The 19,274-nt window shown below is 45.2% G+C and overlaps 1 protein-coding gene across 1 annotated transcript in view; it reads right to left on the reverse strand.

The window, feature by feature from the left end:
• ORC5 (origin recognition complex subunit 5) overlaps window positions 1–4,967 on the reverse strand; it is a gene marked incomplete in the record, with an annotated part of 142,950 nt that extends 137,983 nt beyond the window's left edge. Inside the window, 2 exon segments of the mRNA XM_034766173.1 lie at window positions 2,480–2,672; window positions 4,839–4,967. Of these exon segments, the coding sequence (XP_034622064.1) occupies window positions 2,480–2,590 (111 nt within the window).
• Window positions 4,968–19,274: the final 14,307 nt, after the last annotated feature.

Here is a 19,274-nt window from a genome sequence, read left to right on the forward strand (position 1 = left end):
AACGTGGGGAATGGGGGGCACATTGGTGTGTATGTTGATGTTGCTTCAGGCACTGCCCCCAGCAGCTCCCATTGGCCGTGGCTCCCCGTTCCCAGTCAATGGGAGATGCTGGGGGCAGTGCCTGAAGCAACAGCAATACACACATCCCTGAGCAGTGCGGGGGCAGGACAGACAGGCAGGCAGGGAGCCTGCCCTGCCCCCGGTGCATGCCGGACCAGAGCCCGCCCCCCCCGAAACCCTTCTGCAGCCGAATCCCCTGCCCTGAGCGCCTTGCCGCACCCTGCACCCCAACCCCCTGCCACACCCCGACCCACTGCCCTGAACCCCCTGCCGAACCCCTCACCCCTCCTGCATCCCACACCTCAACCCACTGCCCTGAGCCCCCTCCTGCACCCCACACCCCAACTCCCTGCCCTGAGCCCCTGCCACACCCCACACCCCTCCTGCACCCCCTGGGGGCTGGAATAAGGGCAGGGAAGGAGTGGGAAGAGGTGGGGCCCCATGGAAGGGTTGGAGTGGGGGCGGGGCCGAGGGTGGCGGGGAGGGGGGAGGGGTCAGTAATGCGGCCCTCGGGCCAATGCACTAGTCCTCATGTGGCCCTCGTGATCATTTGAGTTTGAGACCCCTGATCTAGACCATCCCTGACAGGTGTTTGTCTAACCTGCTCTTAAAAATCTCCAATGATGGGGAATAGCAGTTTAGATGTTCCCGGTGTGCCGGAGCTCAGGTCCTGAGACCTACCCCTTTCCCAGGTTGCAGAGCCCAAGCAGGAAAGTCTGCACCTTTATTTTTAGCACTGTAGCACGAGTCCAAGTCTGTAGACCCAGGCTCTGAGTATTACTATGCATTTTTGGGGTTTTTTGGCAGTGTAGATATACTCTCTTTTAGACTCAAAAAGCTAAATATCAACTTCCACCCTCCTGATATTTTCTATAATGGAAAGCAGTTAATTTAGGCTTAAAACTAAAAAAGTATAATTTCTCAAATTATGAAGTGATAAATACAAGTTACAGAAGGGCTAAGACAGAAGATATTGGAACATGGAAGGAGAGGAAGACAGAGAGGGGGCAAGCCTCCTCACCCATAATACCTAAAACCATAGTTGTTACCCAGTATTCATGCTATATTTCTCAAGGTAAACTTTATCAAATTATAAATCATTTTAAGGGCTAATAAAAATTAATATCTGAAGCTCTTCTATTGTTTCCCAAAGCCTGAGTAGCCATTTTCGCAGCTGCTGATATTTAAAATTTTACCCAAACCATAAGTATCTTAGGAGCCTAAGTCACTTATGTGCTTTGAAAATTTTACCTTCCTGTTAAAACCTATGTCCCTATGATTAAAAAGGATAACCCAAAGCAGTTTAATTGAATGTAAAGGAGGAAGTGTGGAGAAACTAAAAAAATAAAATAAAAATGAGAGAATTGAGATTAGAGGGGAAAGATTGGAAGCAAATATATCTTCAGAATGAATTGTATTTTTTTTTTGTCAAAATGTGCCCATTGTAGCTTTAAGGCAGCTGTACATATTTTTTTAAAATTAACTAAGACACCCAAACTGACAAAGTTAACAGAGAAAACATCTTCTGAATAACAAAAACTAAATGCACTCAGGTCATGACTTAAAAACGAGTGCCTGAGTAAAGGTAAGTCTTCAATATGTTCTGAAGGCAATGCTTGAAAAATTCACTCTCCAGTGGCAAGCAGGAAGTTTACCCTGGAAAGTATGGGGACAGCCTAAGCCATAAAGATTCTGCAGAATTTAAGCTTTTGTTTAAAAACCAAATTAAGCTTCCAGCCTTTATAGCTACAATAAATACATCAAAATCCAGTATTTAAGCTTTATAAATATACTACACCTTGTAAAAATCAAATGCAGTACCAGACAAACTATCAACATCAATTTACGTATTGTTAACTGAATGTAAATTGATACCATGCTGCCTTCCCAGAGTCTGCAGATAAACTGCTCCATTGCCTTTGCCACTGCAATAGCTTTGCCAAGCACCAGTAGAGTAAAAATTAACACGTCTCTGGTCAGTTTTATAGCAGCTATTCCAGAGCCTTATGGACAGCAATGAAATTATCAAGAATCATGTTTCATGTTGTTTCTGTTGGGAAAGCTACCGGCACAACAGCAGAGACAGGTACCAGAGTTACCCATATGGGAGGACCACCCAAGAAAAGATGAGTTGTGAGAGAGGCAAGGATCTTTCCCATCACACCTCACAGCAGCTAAGAATGACTGGTACTGGAAAGCCACTAACAGCAGCCAGGAGTGGAAAAATAGCTATAAAGCTCCCCCTTGCTTACAGCAGCTAGAGGATCTTGTGTTTTCAAGTTTATCAAACAAGATCTCAAATTACAATGTAAACAGCTAGCCTAGCTCAGAGTAATAGTACATTTAAGTTTGTTTTCAGCCTGTCCGTAAAAACAAGCATCTATAAATCTACCCAAATACACAATATTGAAAGAGCTACCTCTCCAAATATTGACAACAGTGATGACACTTGGGATTCTCGACAGGGCACCATACTTTCCAGGTGAAGCAAGGTAGCTTCGGGATACTCTGGATGCTCGAAATTAGGCATTTTGATTCAAGTTTCTGTCATCAGTCATCCAACTGCATTTGCATGGCACCTTCCAAGAGGCAAGAAGGATCAAAGCGATGACCTGGAAAATAAAATATTTTTTCATATGTGGAGAAATAAAAGTAAACTAAATAAGAGGTGACAATCTCTTCTTACAATCAGACTTTGTAACCAATGGCAATGATGATTAGTTACTTATATGACGGTAGAACCCAAAGATCCCATTCAGGACTGAGGCCCAATAATGCTGCGCATTATACAGAAATAGAAACAAAAAAGAATACCTGCCCTCGAAGGTTTACAAACAAAGACACAAACAAAAGGGCAGGGGTGGATACAACAAACGAGCAATGAATATGCTGTCACAACTTGGCTAGTTACATGGATTGCAGTTGGTTTTTACTTTATTTTTTGAGGGTAAAGATAGGAAGTAAAGGAGTAGAGAAAAGAAAGAAAAGAAATTAGTCTCAGCTGGTCATCTGCTTAGCCATGATTAGCAAGATGAGATTAGTAAGCATCACAGCAGAGACCAGCCTTAAAGAAGGATATGAAGGATAAAATAGTGGCTCTTCAGATATTCATCAGGGAGTTTTCCTTAAGCATAAGGGGCAGCATGGCAGCAAGCATAGAGGTGTTTAAGCAAGCAGCTGATTGGTGGGTGATAAGGGATGGGAACACTTGCAGAGTAAAAGCAGGGGCTGACATCATAATAGGTTACTAAATCAGTTAGGAGATGGGGCTAAGTTATGAAGAGACTTAAAAGGTAACAATAAGAAACATATATTTGATGTGGAAGTCAATGGGGAGCAGGTGGACACCTCAAAGAGGGATTCAATGTGATCAGAACGATGAACCAGAAAAATTATCTTTAATCTGAATAGACTGGAGGAAAGCAAAAGTTACAGCAATCAAGTCAGGATGAGGGTTTCATGAGTCTTCACTTACTAGGGAGTAGGGGGGCTAGATTTTAAAGATTTTTTTTTTTTAAAGCAAGATAAAAAAAACACAATGGCCTAGTCAAAGAGGACACCTAAAAGCTACATTACCTGAGTGACAGGGAGAATAGCAGTGTTGTCTACTCTGATAAAGAAAATGGCCAGATGGGAGAACCTGAGAAAAAAGACAAAATGTAAAATGATGACTGGACATCAAGGAAGAGATGTCAGAAAAACAAGCTGAGATAGGACTAGATGAAGCAAGATACCGCATTAGCTGAGAGGTAGACCTGTGAGTTATCAGTGTAAAGATGGTACACCAAGTGCTTTACAAACATTAAAATACCCATGGGAGGCAAACCTTTTTAGGCATATTGTACAATGAAAGAAAAAAGAACAGCATCTCTGTTCTTGGACTGGAAGGGGAGAACCAAATAGTCCTGATTCTCAAGGTTTGCTACCCATTTCTTCAGCATGAAAAAAACAATATTATTGTGTGAAAGTGCATCTTGACATCACACTATTTGTGCCGCCACATCGCATTAGTGCATGAGGACAATACAATCACCTTATTTTGCCACCTCCCGAAGGCACTACATTATACTCCACACAGGATTCAGAATAAGCCCAGGACTCACCAAACAACCGACCCTGCATAGCAAGACTTTGCTGCAAGCTTTGAGGTAGGCGGCTACTTTACCAATGCCACAGATATACTATCCCCCTCAATTTCAGGGGAAGGAATTCAACCGTGTACCTCTGCTCCAGCCAGCACCTTGTCATTGTCAGGGCAGGTGGAAATCGCAGGGGCACCTGGCTGTAGCCATTATCCCCCACACCTTTGCAACAGGTAGCAACCCCGCCCGGACCCACACCCGCAGCACTAAGGGAGGGGGCGGAGTTTGCATGTAAACATCCCTCAGCTTTGCCAACACTTCAGCCCAGCAGCCAGCGGAAAGCGCCTGGAACGGGCAATCCCGCCCGGGGCCACCCCACGCTCCGTGCCCCTGCGCGCCAGGACTTCGCCCCACAGCTCCCCCCTCACTCCGAGCCCGGCCGCAGCTGCGCCAGGACGTGGGGGCCCCTGGCCCATCCGCCCCCAGGACACGGCTGCGTTCGGGAGGATCCTGCCCCTCCCCTTCTGGCTCCTTCGGTGTCGGGGCAGCCCTGACGCTCCCCTCCCGACCCAGGCCCGGCCCCCCCTGATGCGGGCTCCCGGTCACCGCCCCGTTCACTGAGCCGGGGCCCAGGCAGGATGCACGCGCACTCCCGGCCCCCGAACCGCCCAGCAGCAGCCAGCGCCGGACACTCACCCCAACCCGACACGCTGCCTTGCCGGGCGCTGACTCCGAACCAAGCGCCTGCCGTTGCGCAGGCGCACCTTGCGCCTATGGTTCCCCTGAATGCCCACGTGCCAACTGTGTGCACATGCGCGTTGGGAAATTGAAGTCTCCCAGCATCGGCGACCATATTGTGCCCATACCCGAGGTTAAGGGCGGGAGGGGGATTGTGCCTCCGAGGCCTTGGCGGCGCTGAAGGGGAGGAGGCGGAGCAGCCCGCGGGCTGGCAGATGCGGGGATGGGACGGGGAAGACGGGGCGGTGGAGCGAGAGAGTCGGGGGGCAGGTGGCAGCAGAGGGGGCTGGGCTGGGGGAAGATGCGGAGCAGCCGCAGGGGGAGGAGGAGCAGCCGGGGCGATGCGGATGCGGTGCGGGAAGTGGGGGAGCAGCTGGGGGTGGCAGGGATGGGGATGGGATGGGGGAAGATGGGGAGCAGCTGAGCGGGAGCAGCCGGGGGGGTGGCAGATGGGATGGGGGAAGATCATAGAATCATAGACTATCAGGGCTGGAAGGGACCTCAGGAGGTCATCTAGTCCAACCCCCTGCTCAAAGCAGGACCAATCCCCAACTAAATCATCCCAGATGGGGAGTAGAGGGGGAGCAACCCGGGAGTGGTGGATGAGGAAAGTCGGAGCAGCCGGATGATGGAGGGGGAGCAGCTGGGGGATGAAAGCTGGGGATGGGGGATAGAGGGGAGCATCCGTCGGGGGGGCATGATGGATGGGGGAAGACAGGGAGCAGCGGGGGGGTGATGGATGGGGAAAGACAGGGAGCAGCCGGAGAGTGGTAAATGGAGAGCAGCGAGAGGATGGCAGGGGGGATGGGACGAAATGGGGGAAGACAGGGAGCAGCCGGGGGGGGGGATGGATGGGGAGCAGCTAGGGAGTGGTGGGGGAGCAGCTGAGTGATGGCTGATGGGGATGAGATGTGGGCAGATGGGGAGCAGCCCAAAGAATGGTGTATGGGATGGGAAAAGATGGGGAGCAGCCTCTGGTTGGCGGATGGGATGGGGAAGACAGGGAGCAGCCTGGGAGCTAGCTGGGAGGCTTCTGAGCATTTTCACACAACCTCTCTGAGTGATTGATTACATTTTCCTTATATCATCACCAGCCTGGAGGAAAGAGATTGAGATTTGAAGCCACCATTTGTAAAGGCTGGTGCTGGGCCCAGGGGATCAGACAGAGTCCGGGGCTTTGTCAGGACTCGGGCCCTTGCATGTGCTGGGCCCAGGGCAGCAGAAGTGGAGGCTGTCTTTCTCCAGCTTGTTTCAGAGATCAGCCTCGGCTGCATTTTAGACTGAAATCTGCATTTGAAACCCATGGTAATTTATAGATTACAAGGGGTACATTACTTTCACCACTGGAAGTCAAGAGTGTTTGGATGTCTGTGCTGAAAGCCACTTTACAATAATTCCTCCGTGAAGAGGAAGAAGCTATAGTTTATTTAAGAAGCCTTCCATCACCAAGATAGATATTTATGTTGCTGTGCTACACTCAGACCTGAATCTGAAGTTGTTTGATTGTGATTGCCAGCAACTGTGGAGCCTAAAAGGACTGAGATTAAAGATGGAAAAAATCATGGGTACAAATATTATAAATATTTAACTAATTCCTTGAGTTTTCAGTTTAACTCCTGTTAACTCCCTAGCAAGTTTAAAGAGAAATATATGTTAAGTCTCCATTTATTAGTTCATTGTGTATAATTGGGAGTAACCTTTATGTTGTTCCCTGTGGGAGGTGGGGAGGGATAGGGAGGGAGGGAGGAAGGACTATAACAGATTGAAAGAACTGTTGCACTAGCTAGTATACACTACTATATCAATGTCTCAGGGAGGCTCTAGAGACATTTGCATCTGTCTTGTTGCTAACACATTTTCTAAATGTTACTAACAGAATAAAATTAAAGAAAATTAGTATGCAGTATGCCCTAAACTATTATGTATACCAATGTGGAAAATGATTTATCTGAAAAGAATGCTCATGCATTAATACAAATTAAGTTTTGTAAAGCTGCCTTTTACAAAACACTTACAAAAATAGCATTTTTAAATTTCAATGAAAAGTTTTATTACATTTAAATATTCCACTACTGTGTTTAAAAACTCAAACACAATAGTGTAGTGCTTGTTCATGAGAACCAAGATGTAATACCCACTCTCCAGTTTAGTTTCACTGCCTAAAATGAGTGAAATGCAAAACAAGTGTTTACAAATTGTGATTTGTTATACTTAAGGTTCACACACAAAAACATATACAATCCTAGTAAACCAGCCAAAGGGGAGGGGGGACATAATACAGAGCTATAGGCATATATGGGTTAAAAAAATAAATCCAGAATGAAGTTAGAAAGAGTGGAAAGGGGAAAAAAAAAAAGGAGTGGGGCAAAACTATCACTATCTGGAGTTCCTCTCCTTTAATTCCATTTTAGACCCTCTCTAGTCTGGTTTCTGTCCCTTGCATTCCACTGAAAAACACTCTTGCCAAAAGCTCTAATGACTTCTAACTAAAGCTAAGAACCTGTACTCCATCCTTGATTCTCTTGACCTGTCAGCTGCCTTTCACGCAATCAATCTTCTTGCAATCTTGACCTCCCTTGGCTTCTCTGAGTCTATCTCACTTCTAATTGCTTCTTCAGTGTGTCTTTAAGACTACCCTTCTCATCTGCCCTCCAATTTTCTGTGGGGGTTCCACAGGACTCTATTCTTGGTCCCCTTCTCGTCTCCCTTTACACCTTTGTTACGGAGTCCCCAGGCAATGCTCTGGAACTGCTCCCCACAAAGCCAGTCAGGACTTTGGGGAGCCTCCTCTCCCTTGGAGCAGACTGTCTTTAGGGCAAGAAGCTCACACGACTTCACCTTCCTGGAGCATTCAGCATATGCCCCTCCGTGCATTTCCCCACAGCGTGTTCGCCCATGTGGGGTCCTGGGGAAGCCAGAGAGTCCTGCATGCACCCTAACTTCGCAGTCAGATATGACTTTTAGCCAGCCAGTAAAACAGAGGTTTATTAGATGACAGGAACACTGTTTAAAACAGAGCTTGTAGGTACAGAGAACAGGCCCACTTAGTTGGGTCCATTCTGGGGCCCAGCGAGCCAGACAACCCCGTCTGCCCTCACTTCCTGTCCCCAGCCAGCTCCAAACTGAAACCCCCACCAGCCCCTCCTTTTTGGCCTTTGTCTTTTTTCCAGGCCAGGAGGTCACCTGATCTCTTTGTTTACCTTTAGCTATTCCCTTGCAGGGAGGAAGGGCCCCAGCCATTTGTTGCCAGGATACAGAGTGTTGGCCATTTATGCACACTGAAGACTTAAGAAATGCATAGGAGAAACTCAGGCACCCATACAGTATTTAGAGGAAACATTAAGAACAGTCCCACTTCGTCACAACCTTATCTCCAGGTGATCTCATCCACAAACACAAATTCAGCTACACAAATAGTCTCTGTATGTAGGCTATTCACATATCTACCGCTCTCCTCCAACCCTCTCTTTGAATCCCTTCATGGACTCCTTGTCTATATTGCATCAAACATAAGCCGCATGTCTTCACTTTCAAGGCCCTTCACAGTCAATCCCCACTCTACCTATCATCTCATTCACTACTGTGCTGCCAGTGTTCGCCCAGTCCAATTGGACCGTGATGCCACTTCCATTGCCCACTTGTTAAATTTTCAAACATCTTCGTGATTTCTCCCATGCTGTCCATATCCTTGGGAGTTGCTCCCCATGAACATTGCAAAGCTATCTCCTCATCCACCTTCAAATCCCTCTTCAAAACTCTCCTTTGCCATGATGCCTGCAAAAACCTTGACAATAGCTGCTGGTGTGCCTAAACCATGGCCTGCAATGCTGACCGATATATTGCCTCATTGTTTCTTTCCAGCATACTTCCTCATTGTACTCACTCCATCTGTTATCTCTTGTCTTAGGGCTTGTTTACACTTAAAATGGTGCATCGGTGCAGCTGTGCCGCTGTAGTGCTTCAGTGAAGACGTTTCCTATGCCGATGGGAGGGGTTCTCTCGTCAGTGTAGGTACTCCACCTCCCTGAGAGGTGGTAGCTATGTCGACGGGAGAATTCTCCCGTTGACATAGCGCTGTCTACGCGGGGGACTCGCTAGGTTTAACTGCATTGCTCAGGGGTGTGGAAAAATCCACACCCCTGGGTGACATAGTTATAACAACCTAAAATTCCTAGTATAGACATAGGCGCCGACTCTGTGGGTGCTCCAGCCCTGGAGAACCCATGGGGAAAAATTGGTGGGTGCTCTGCATCCACCAGCAGCCAAGCTCCCCTCCCTGCCCCCCGCCTCATCTCCACTTCCTCCCCTGAGCATGCCGCATCCCCGCTTCTCCCCCTAGCTCCTAGCACTTGCCACCGTGAAATGGCTGTTTCGCGGCGTAACAAGCTCCGGGAGGGAGAGGGGAGGAGCAGGAACGTGGCTCGCTCAGGGGAAGAGGCAGGGCCGGGGAGGGGATTTGGGGAAGAAGTCCAATAGGGGCAGGGAGGGGGCGGAGTTGGGGCAGGGACTTTGAGGAAGGGGTTGGAATGGGGGCAGGGCAGGGCCGTGAGTGGGCGGGGCAGGGTGGAGTTGGGGCAGGGCCAGGGGCAGAGGCGGGCTGAGCACCCACCGGTGCCTGCAGAAGTTGGCGCCTATGAGTATAGACCAGGCCTTATACTTAGATTGTAAGCCCCTTGAGGCAAGGACTGTCTTTTTCTATCTGTACAGCACCTAGCACAATGGGTTCCTGGTCCATTATTAGGGCTCCTAGGCACTGTAATACAAGTAATAAATAAAAGGAGCCAGTAGTGAACAGCATAGAGCTGATTACAAGTCACCCAGGGATTCTCCTATAGGACTGCATTCTGGTTGCTTTGTACTGGAACAGGGCCTGAGGATCTGAGTCACGCTTTCTCATTACGTTTGCTAAAGACAGTTATAAATTCCTCTTTGGTCTATCTGCGTCTTAGTGTTTATAATCAACAATGGCTGTCAAGCGATTAAAAAATTAATCACGATTAATCATGCGATTAATCGCTCTGTTAAACAATAAAAGAATAGCATTTATTTAAATATTTTTGGATGTTTTATACATTTTCAAATATATTGATTTCAATTACAACACAGAATACAAAGTGTACAGTGCTCACTTTATTTTTGATTACAAGTATTTGCACTGTAAAAAAACAACAGAAATAGTATTTTTGAATTTACCTAATACAAGTAATGTAGTGCAATCTCTTTTTCATGAGAGTTGAACTTACAAATGTAGAATTATGTACAAAAAAAACCGCATTGAAAAATAAAACAATGTAAAATTTTAGAGCCTGCAAGTCCACTCAGTCCTACTTCTTGTTAAGCCAATCACTCAGACAAACAATTTGTTTACATTTGCAGGAGATAATACTGCCTGGTTCTTGTTTACAATGTCACCTGACAGTAAGAACAGGCGTTCTCATCTTAGGGATTTGTAGTCAGAATCGCAAGATTTTTATGTGCCAGATGCAGTAAAGATTCAAATGTCCCTTCATGCTTCAACCACCATTCCAGGGGACATGCGTCCATGCTGATGACGGGTTCTGCGCAATAAGAATCCAAAGCAGTGCGGACCAACGCATGTTAATTTCATTATTTGAGTCAGATGCCACTAGCACAGGGTTGATTTTCTTTTTTTGGTGGTTCAGGTTCTGTAGTTTCTGCATTGGAGTGTAGCTCTTTTAAGACTTCTGAAAGTATGCTCCACACCTCGTACCTCTCAGATTTTGAAAGGCACTTCAGATTCTTAAACCTTGGGTTAAGTGCTGTAGCTATCTTTTGAAATCTCACATTGGTACCTTCTTTGCGTTTTGTCAAATCTGCAGTGAAAGTGTTCTTAAAACAAACAACATGCTGGGTCATCATCCGAGACTGCTATAACAGGAAATATATGGCAGAATGCGGGTAAAACAATGAGTTCAGTCACAAATTTCATTAACACATAATATTTTTAATGAGCGTCATCAGCATGGAAACATGTCCTCTGGGATGGTGGCTAAAGCATGAAGGGGCATACGAATGTTCAGCATATCTGGCACGTAAATACCTTGCAGTGATGACTACAAAAGTGCCATGCAAACATCTGTTCTTACTTTCAGGTGACACTGTAAATAAGAAGTGGGCAGCATTATCTCCCATAAATGTAAACAAACTTGTTTGTCTTAGCGATTGGTTGCACAAGAAGTAGGACTGAGTGGACTTGTAGGCGCTAAAGTTTTATATTGTTTTGTTTTTGAGTGCAGTTATGTAACAAAAAAATCTACATTTGTAAGTTGCGCTTTCATGATAAAGAGATTGCACTACAGTACTTGTATGAGGTGAATTGAAAAATACTATTTCTTTTATCATTTTTACAGTGCAAATATTTGTAATAAAAATAATATAAAGTGAGCACTGTACACTTTGTATTCTGTGTTGTAATTGAAATCAATATATTTGAAAATGTAGAAAAACATCCAAAATATTTAATAAATTTCAATTGGTATTCTATTGTTTAACAGTGCAATTAAAACTGCGATTAATCATGATTATTTTTTTTAATCATGATTATTATTTTTTAATTAATCACATGAGTTAACTGTGATTAATCGACAGCCCTAGTCACTATGAATTACTTGAAAGAGAAAGATTGGATCTTTAGTAATTGTTCACAAGAGAACTTGGTTTTAATTTGCATGTTGAATGGGATAACTGCAATCTTTGCACCAAACTGAAGCTACACTTACACTGTCCTATCCTCCAGGCAGGGTGAATCTTTATTTCTTCATGTCTTTGTTTATGATGGAATAGCCCCTAAAAGGGACTTGATTGGACTGACAGGGTGGACAATACCAACACTAGCTATATTCTTCCATCAGAAAAAGGTGGATTTAGAGGGAAAGTATTGAGCAAATGTTAGTGAAGCTTAGCTGAGATGACTTTTCCTCTTTTTCCTGCTGTTAAGCTGTTGTTTGGCTCCATGGACTTCTCTCACCTATATCTGCACCAAAACTGCTGATTGAAATGAAATATCTAGAACTCAAGAGCATTGTATGAATTTTGGAGGATTTGAGTCATAAATCAGTGACTAGATTACAATGAGACAAAGATAGCATTTTCATCTGTAAAGGATCTTCATTGCTTCTGTTTCATTTTGTCTTGTATCAGACTTTCAAGAGAAAGAGTACCTCTAAGCATGAATAAGACACAAACTAGATGAACATTTAATTTGGCATCATCATTTGAAAAATCTTGCTTTTGTAATTGCTTTACCAAACCACCATGTGTGAGTCTCTAACTTCACATTCTACAAGCCATTATCCTCTGATCCCACTGAGGATTACCAAAAGAAACTACATCTTCTGATCAAGAAACTCCCTGAAAAGCATAGGAACAGATCTGTACAGACACATGCCTAGAACCCCGACCAGGGGTATTCTATTTGCTACCCAAGATCCATAAACCTGGAAATCCTGGATGCCCCATCATCTCAGGCATTGGCACCCTAACAGCAGGATTGTCTGGCTATGTGGACTCTCTCCTCAGGCCCTACGCTACCAGCTATCTTCGAGACACCACTGACTTCCTGAGGAAACTACAATCCATCGGTGATCTTTCAGAAAACACCATCCTGGCCACTATGGATGTAGAAGCCTTCTACACCAACATTCCACACAAAGATGGACTACAAGCTATCAGGAACAGTATCCCCAATAATGTCATGGCAAACCTGGTGGCTGAACTTTGTGACTTTGTCCTCACCCACACCTATTTCACATTTGGGGATAATATATACCTTCAAGTCAGCGGCACTGCTATGGGTATCCGCATGGCCCCACAGTATGCCAACATCTTTATGGCTGACTTAGAACAACGCTTCCTTAGCTCTCGTCCCCTAATGCCCCCAGTCTACTTGTGCTACATTTATGACATCTTCATCATCTGGACCCATGGAAAAGAAGCCCTTGAGGAATTCCACCATGATTTCAACAATTTCCATCCCACCATCAACCTCAGCCTGGACCAATCCACACAAGCGGTCCATTTCCTGCACACTACTGTGCTAATAAGCACCACCCTATACTGGAAACCTACTGACCTCTATACTTACCTACATGCCTCCAGCTTCCATCCAGGACACACCACACAATCCATTGTCTACAGCCAAGCTCTAAGATACAACCGCATTTGCTCCAATCCCTCAGACAGAGACAAACACCTACAAGATCTCTATCAAGCATTCTTAAAGCTAAAGTGAAAAAACAGATTGACAGAGCCAGAAGAGTACCCAGAAGAGACCTACTACAGGACAGGCCCAACAAAGAAAATAACAGAACGCCACTAGCCGTCACCTTCAGCCCCCAACTAAAACCTCTCCAGCACATCATCAAAGATCTACAACCTATCCTGAAAGACGATCCCTCACTCTCACAGATCTTGGGAGACAGACCCGTCCTCGCTTACAGACAGCCCCCCAACCTGAAGCAAATACTCACCAGCAACCACACACCACACAACAAAAACACTAACCCAGGAACCTATCCTTGCAACAAAGCCCAATGCCAACTCTGTCCACATATCTAGTCAAGTGACCATCATAGGACCTAATCACATCAGCCATGCCATCAGGGGCTCATTCACCTGCACATCTACCAATGTGATATATGCTATCATGTGCCAGCAATGCCCCTCTGCCATGTACATTGGCCAAACTGGACAGTCTCTACGCAAAAGAATAAATGGATACAAATCTGACATCAGGAATCATAACATTCAAAAACCAACAGGAGAACACTTCAACCTCTTTGGTCACTCAGTAACAGACTTAAAGGTGGCAACTTTGCAACAGAAAAGCTTCAAAAACAGACTCCAATGAGAAACTGCTGAACTATAATTAATTTGCAAACTAGATACCATTAACTTGGGCTTGAATAGAGACTGGGAGTGGCTGGGTCATTACACAAATTGAATCTATTTCCGCATGTTAAGTATCCTCACATCTTCTTGTCAACTGTCTGGAATGGGCCATCTTGATTATCACTACAAAAGTTTTTTTTCTTTTGCTGATAATAGCTCATCTTAATTAATTAGCCTCTTAGAGTTGGTATGGCAACTTCCATCTTTTCATGTTCTCTGTATGTATATATATTTTCTTACTATATGTTCCATTCTATGCATCTGATGAAGTGGGCTGTAGCCCACAAAAGCTTATGCTCAAATAAATTAGTTAGTCTGTAAGGTGCCACAAGTACTTCTGTTCTTTTTACTGAAAGGAAATCACTTATCCAAAACCTGGTTTACAGTACCTGATGGCATGCATGTCAGTGAAATAGGAGGCATATCACACATATGCTTTAGTTGTAGTGTGTAGTGTAGTGTGTAGCTGTGCCTTACCACAGGCTTGTATTGTTTTTGTGGCACAGTTTAGGTGACTGTAGCCAAAAAGCATGATTGGTGAATGCTGTTCATTTCACTGGCACGAATTCCTCAATCTCGACTGCAGAATGCTGCAATGCATAACAAATTGAATTGCTGGTTTACAGGTACAACCTGTATAATTCAGTGTTTGGCAGCCTCTAAGTATCTGATGTTGGAAATATTGAAAGGGCAATAGACTACACTGAGGACAAAATATGTGCAATCTTCTTTTAGCCCTAGAGAACAGAGAACAATGGGCTTCCCCTAGTGGCCGACTGGCATAGGCAACCTACCTCCACTTGTCAAATATTTGTGATAACATTTCTGCCTAGGATAACCCAGATTATCAGAGCGGACACTGACCTTTCTTCGTAAACAGGTGCCTTTCAAAAATGTTCTTCTCAGTTAGAAAAGGCAATCAGTGTGTTCTTAGTTTAAACTATTACTTAGGAAGCTTATTATATAAAACAAGGTACTTTGAATTAACAAAAAAAAAAAAAACCCAAAACACCAAATGTAGGCCAAGATTGGGAGTTAGCTATTGACTGACCTCGGACCATGTGAGTATTTGAAATGCTGATCTGCAGCCACTTGTCATAGGTAACTTATAGCCAGAAGCACAGCGCTTGGTTCTCAGTTACTTTGATCCTGTGCTTGAGTCAGGAAGTGGGGGACAGGGGCAAAGGTAGCTTTCAGCTACCATTGTGTTCCCTGTATTCAGGGGCTGTGCAGGGGCCTGCAGAGTCCTTAGTGTAAATTAGAGCAGCCTTATGACTACTCTAATTTATGTACTACTTTCCATGGTTCAAGAGACTGTCCTGCCATGTCCAGCCATATCCTGAGCTGCCCCATCCCAGATGCTGGCAGCAAGGCTGGCATATACCACCCTTATACCAGTTGTACACTAGAAAAGAAGGTTGTCTGCCCAGGAGATATTCCCCAGAGGCCATCTCTGCCCAGTTTAAGGTCCCTTTACATAGCCAGAGCAGCATAAAATGGCCTTAGTGTATTATAATAAGGCCCACAGAGTGGGATCAGCATTTGTGAAGTGCATAATCCAGTGGAAAAATTCTCCTGCCTTTATATTATGCACAGAACTGCTGAAACATTCATCTTAAGCAAATTTTCTTTCATGTGGCAGCATCTGACCTGAGAATTTGGGCTGAAAGCTCTTGTGATTCCGTTGCTGTTACATAGTCACACTAATACTGTGTTTAACATCATTCCTATTTTTGTGAGTTTCCAAAAGAATATAAAAGACAAGTCCCAATGTGTTTTTGTCAATATACAGTTGACAAAGTTTTTAATCTGTAAGTAGAAAAGCAGCAAAGCATTTAAACTGCAATATGAAGCAAAACACAAGTCATCACATTTGAGGACAAACCCTTACTATCAGTTAGACTTCTCAATCTATAAAAAAGCAGATACATTTTCCCTTGGGTTGATAAACTGCTTACTGAGACTAATAGGAAATCCTATCTGCTATTCAGCTTGATCTGTTCCCTCAGCCTATTTTCTACAGACATGCAGCTGTCTCGGTCTTATACCTATATCTCCGTAAAATAATCTTGCATTTAAGGGGGGTGGTTGCGGACAGAGAAAGATTCCATGCTAACATGATTTTTTGTAAATCTTGATTTCTGATAACAATAAGCAAAGAATTAACCTCCTGTTTGAGGTATAACTGAATTAATTTACTGGCAAAACCAGAGCAATTTACCAATGAGACTAATATTAATGCAGTAACCTCACATTTCTAATTTACTATAGCAATAGAAAGAGTCTATAGGGTGTGATGTTATTCATATAATCTGGGACCATATAGATCATTGTTGCAACCAAGGTCCGGTAGTGGCACCCAAATCTTGTATAAAGGGGGTCAAATAGGGTGTCTAAGACAAGGTTATGGTTTACTGGTTATGATTATGCTGTCTATATGTGTGTATCAATTTTGTAGTTGAAGTTATGAATATTGGCTCTATACTGTCTGTATTTCAAACTTATGCTATGCTTCTGGGTGATATCCCAGACAAGCTGGTGTTAGCTCTGCCTAGCCTGCTTGATGGCCCATTAAGGACCATCAGCTATACAATGGACCCATTGAGAGAAGGCAAATATGCCTTGAGACTCAGCAAAGTATGCAGGAACTGGACCATGTGACTCCAGACTCCATTTTGCTGTAATTTTCCACAGTAAGAACAAAGAGGTATTCTTACACCTGGAAAAGACTATATGAGGCTGATGCCTCATCTCCATTTTGTCTTCAATCCTGCTTCTTACCTCTGGAGGGACTTTGCTACAAACAGAAGCTCTGCACAAAGGACTGATGATCCATCCCAGCTGGGGATGTATTCCAGAGACTTGATTTGAACCTGCAGTTTATTCGATCTCTGCTGCAAGCCTGAACCAAGAACTTTGCCATTACTGTATGTAATTGATTCCATTTAACCAATTCTAACTCTCATCTATATCTTTTTCCTTTTATGAATAAACCTTTAGTTTTTAGATTCTAAAGAATTGGCAACAGCGTGATTTGAGGGTAAGATCTGATTTGTATATTGACCTGGATCTGGGGCTTGGTCCTATGGGATCAGGAGAACCTTTTTTCTTTTATTGGGGTATTGGTTTTCATAACCATTTGTCCCCATAACGAGTGGCACTGGTGGTGATACTGGGAAACTGGAGTGTCTAAGGGAATTGCTTGTGTGACTTATGGTTAGCCAGTGGGGTGAGACCGAAGTCCTCTTAGTCTGGCTGGTTTGGTTTGCAGAAAAACCCCAGCCTTGGGCTGTGACTGCCCTGTTTTTAGCAATTTGTCCTGAATTGGCACTCTCAGTTGGGTCCCGCCAAAACCGCATCGTCACATAGGGTAAATGAAAATCAAATAGGGAAGTGTAGGATAAATTTAGGTAGCAGGCAGCTCACTGCATTAATTGTTAATGTAACCTAGATGGAGCTACTATAAGGTGGGTGCATAACTGATTGGAAAACCATTCCCAGAGAGTGGTTATCAGCTTAGTTCCCTGTAAGCTGCGCGGCCGCAAAGCAGCCTATTAAGTGCCACGCAGGGGAGCCCAGTCCCCAGCCCCCTGGATCTGCCATGGCCAGGGGAGGGGCACCTCTCCCCCCCAGCCCAGGGTCTGCAGCAGGGCGAGAGAGCTGGGGGGAGTCCTCTCTCTCTACCTTAACCCTGGGGCAACCTGCACCCCAAACCCCTCATCCCCAGCCCCACCCAACAGCCCGCACCCCCAGCCAGAGCCCTCACACCCCTGCACCCCAACCCTCTGCCCCAGCCCTGAGTGCCCTCCCACACGCTGAACCCCTCAGCCCCACCCCCACCAAATGAATTTTGTTATGCGCACCAATATGAAGGTGATGTGTCACAGTTATGAGAAAAGTTCTGTATGTATTTAACTGTTTGCAGGTGTAGGGCCTAAAAGGGAAGTTATAAGGGGAAATATTTGGGGCTTTTGTTTTTAATTGTTAGCACACACCAACTAATGAACAACCTTTTCCCCTTACAACCTGCATTTCTTACATCTGGCTCCTTTGAGCAAAATTGTGTGTGTGTGTGTGCATATGATATACAATTATTAGACAACACCATTTGCTTATAATATTGGACTGAGGGAGATTGAAAATATGTCACATCAGCTTTCTCTGAAACGACTGCAAGCAAGCAGTATTGAAGCTAATAGATGTGGAAAAGATTATGTAATATCACTTTGAATAGAACAGTGTCTTTGAAAGTGAAATTATTCAAATACCTTGATTTCAGAAAGAAACAATGAGGCAGGTGCTTTTTACATGAAAAGTATATACTAGAAAGGAAAGAAAAACAATCAAGAAATCTCAGGAAGTGACTGTTCTAGTAAAACAGAAAAATTTAATTCCATCAATGCAAGATTGAAAAACAGTTTGGTAAACCTTTACACAGCAGCAATGACCCAAGGATTATTTTCACTTTGCTGCCTTGAGTTGATGCTTTTATAAAGTTTTCAAATTGTAATTCTGGAGGAAAATCAAATGCAAGTATTTTCAAATATATTTTAAGGCACTACAGATTTTGCAGCAACAATGAAAAAGCCAGACCTTTTGCCTCCTGCGAAAGGGACTAGATTTCTTATGTACTCTGAAGAATTTCACTCTTGATTTGACCCCAGAAGATCCTGCTGTTACATCAGTGGTAAACTCCACTTTGTTCTGAAATATGCCCAGACTTCTAGGGTTGCCAGGTGTCCGGTTTTCGACCAGAATACCGGTTAAAAATGGGACCGTGGTGGGCGGCTCCAGTCAGCACTGCTGACTGAGCCCTTAAAAATCCAGTTGCGGTGCAGCAGGGCTGGCAGGCTCCCCTGCCTGGGTCTGCACAGCTCCCGGAAAGGTGACATGTCCAGCTCCTAGGGGAAGGGAGGCCATGGGGGCTCCATGCACTGCCTCTGAGCACAAGCTCTGCAGCTCCCATTGGCCAGGAACTGTGGCCAATGGGAGCTGTGGGGGCAGCACCTGTGGGTCGGGGCAGCAAGCAGAGCCTCCCTGGCTGCGCCTCAACCTAGAAGCCAGACATGTCGCCACTTCCAGGAGTCGCCTGAGGTAAATGCTGCCCAGAGCCTGCACCCCTCACCCCCTCCCACACCCAAATTCCCCCCTGGAGCCTGCCCCCCCCCCCCCGCACCCCATCCCCCTACCCCATCCCAGAGTCCCATCCTGCACCCTGAACCCCTCATTTCTGGCCCCACCCTAGAGCCCATATCCCCCAGGCCAGAGCCCATACCCCCTCCTGCACCCTAACCCCTTGCCCCAGCCTGGAGCCCCCTCCCAAACCCTGAACCCTTCATTTCTGGCCCCACCCTGAAGCCCATGCCTCCAACCCAGAACCCGTACCCCCTTCTACACCCCAAGCCCTTGCCCCAGCCCAGAGCCCCCTCCCACATTCCAACCCCCTCAGCCCCAGCCTAGAGCCTCCTCCTACACCCCAAACCC

The sequence above is a fragment of the Trachemys scripta genome, chromosome 1, assembly GCF_013100865.1.
Source record: "Trachemys scripta elegans isolate TJP31775 chromosome 1, CAS_Tse_1.0, whole genome shotgun sequence".
In the NCBI taxonomy this organism is placed as follows: Eukaryota; Metazoa; Chordata; order Testudines; family Emydidae; genus Trachemys; species Trachemys scripta.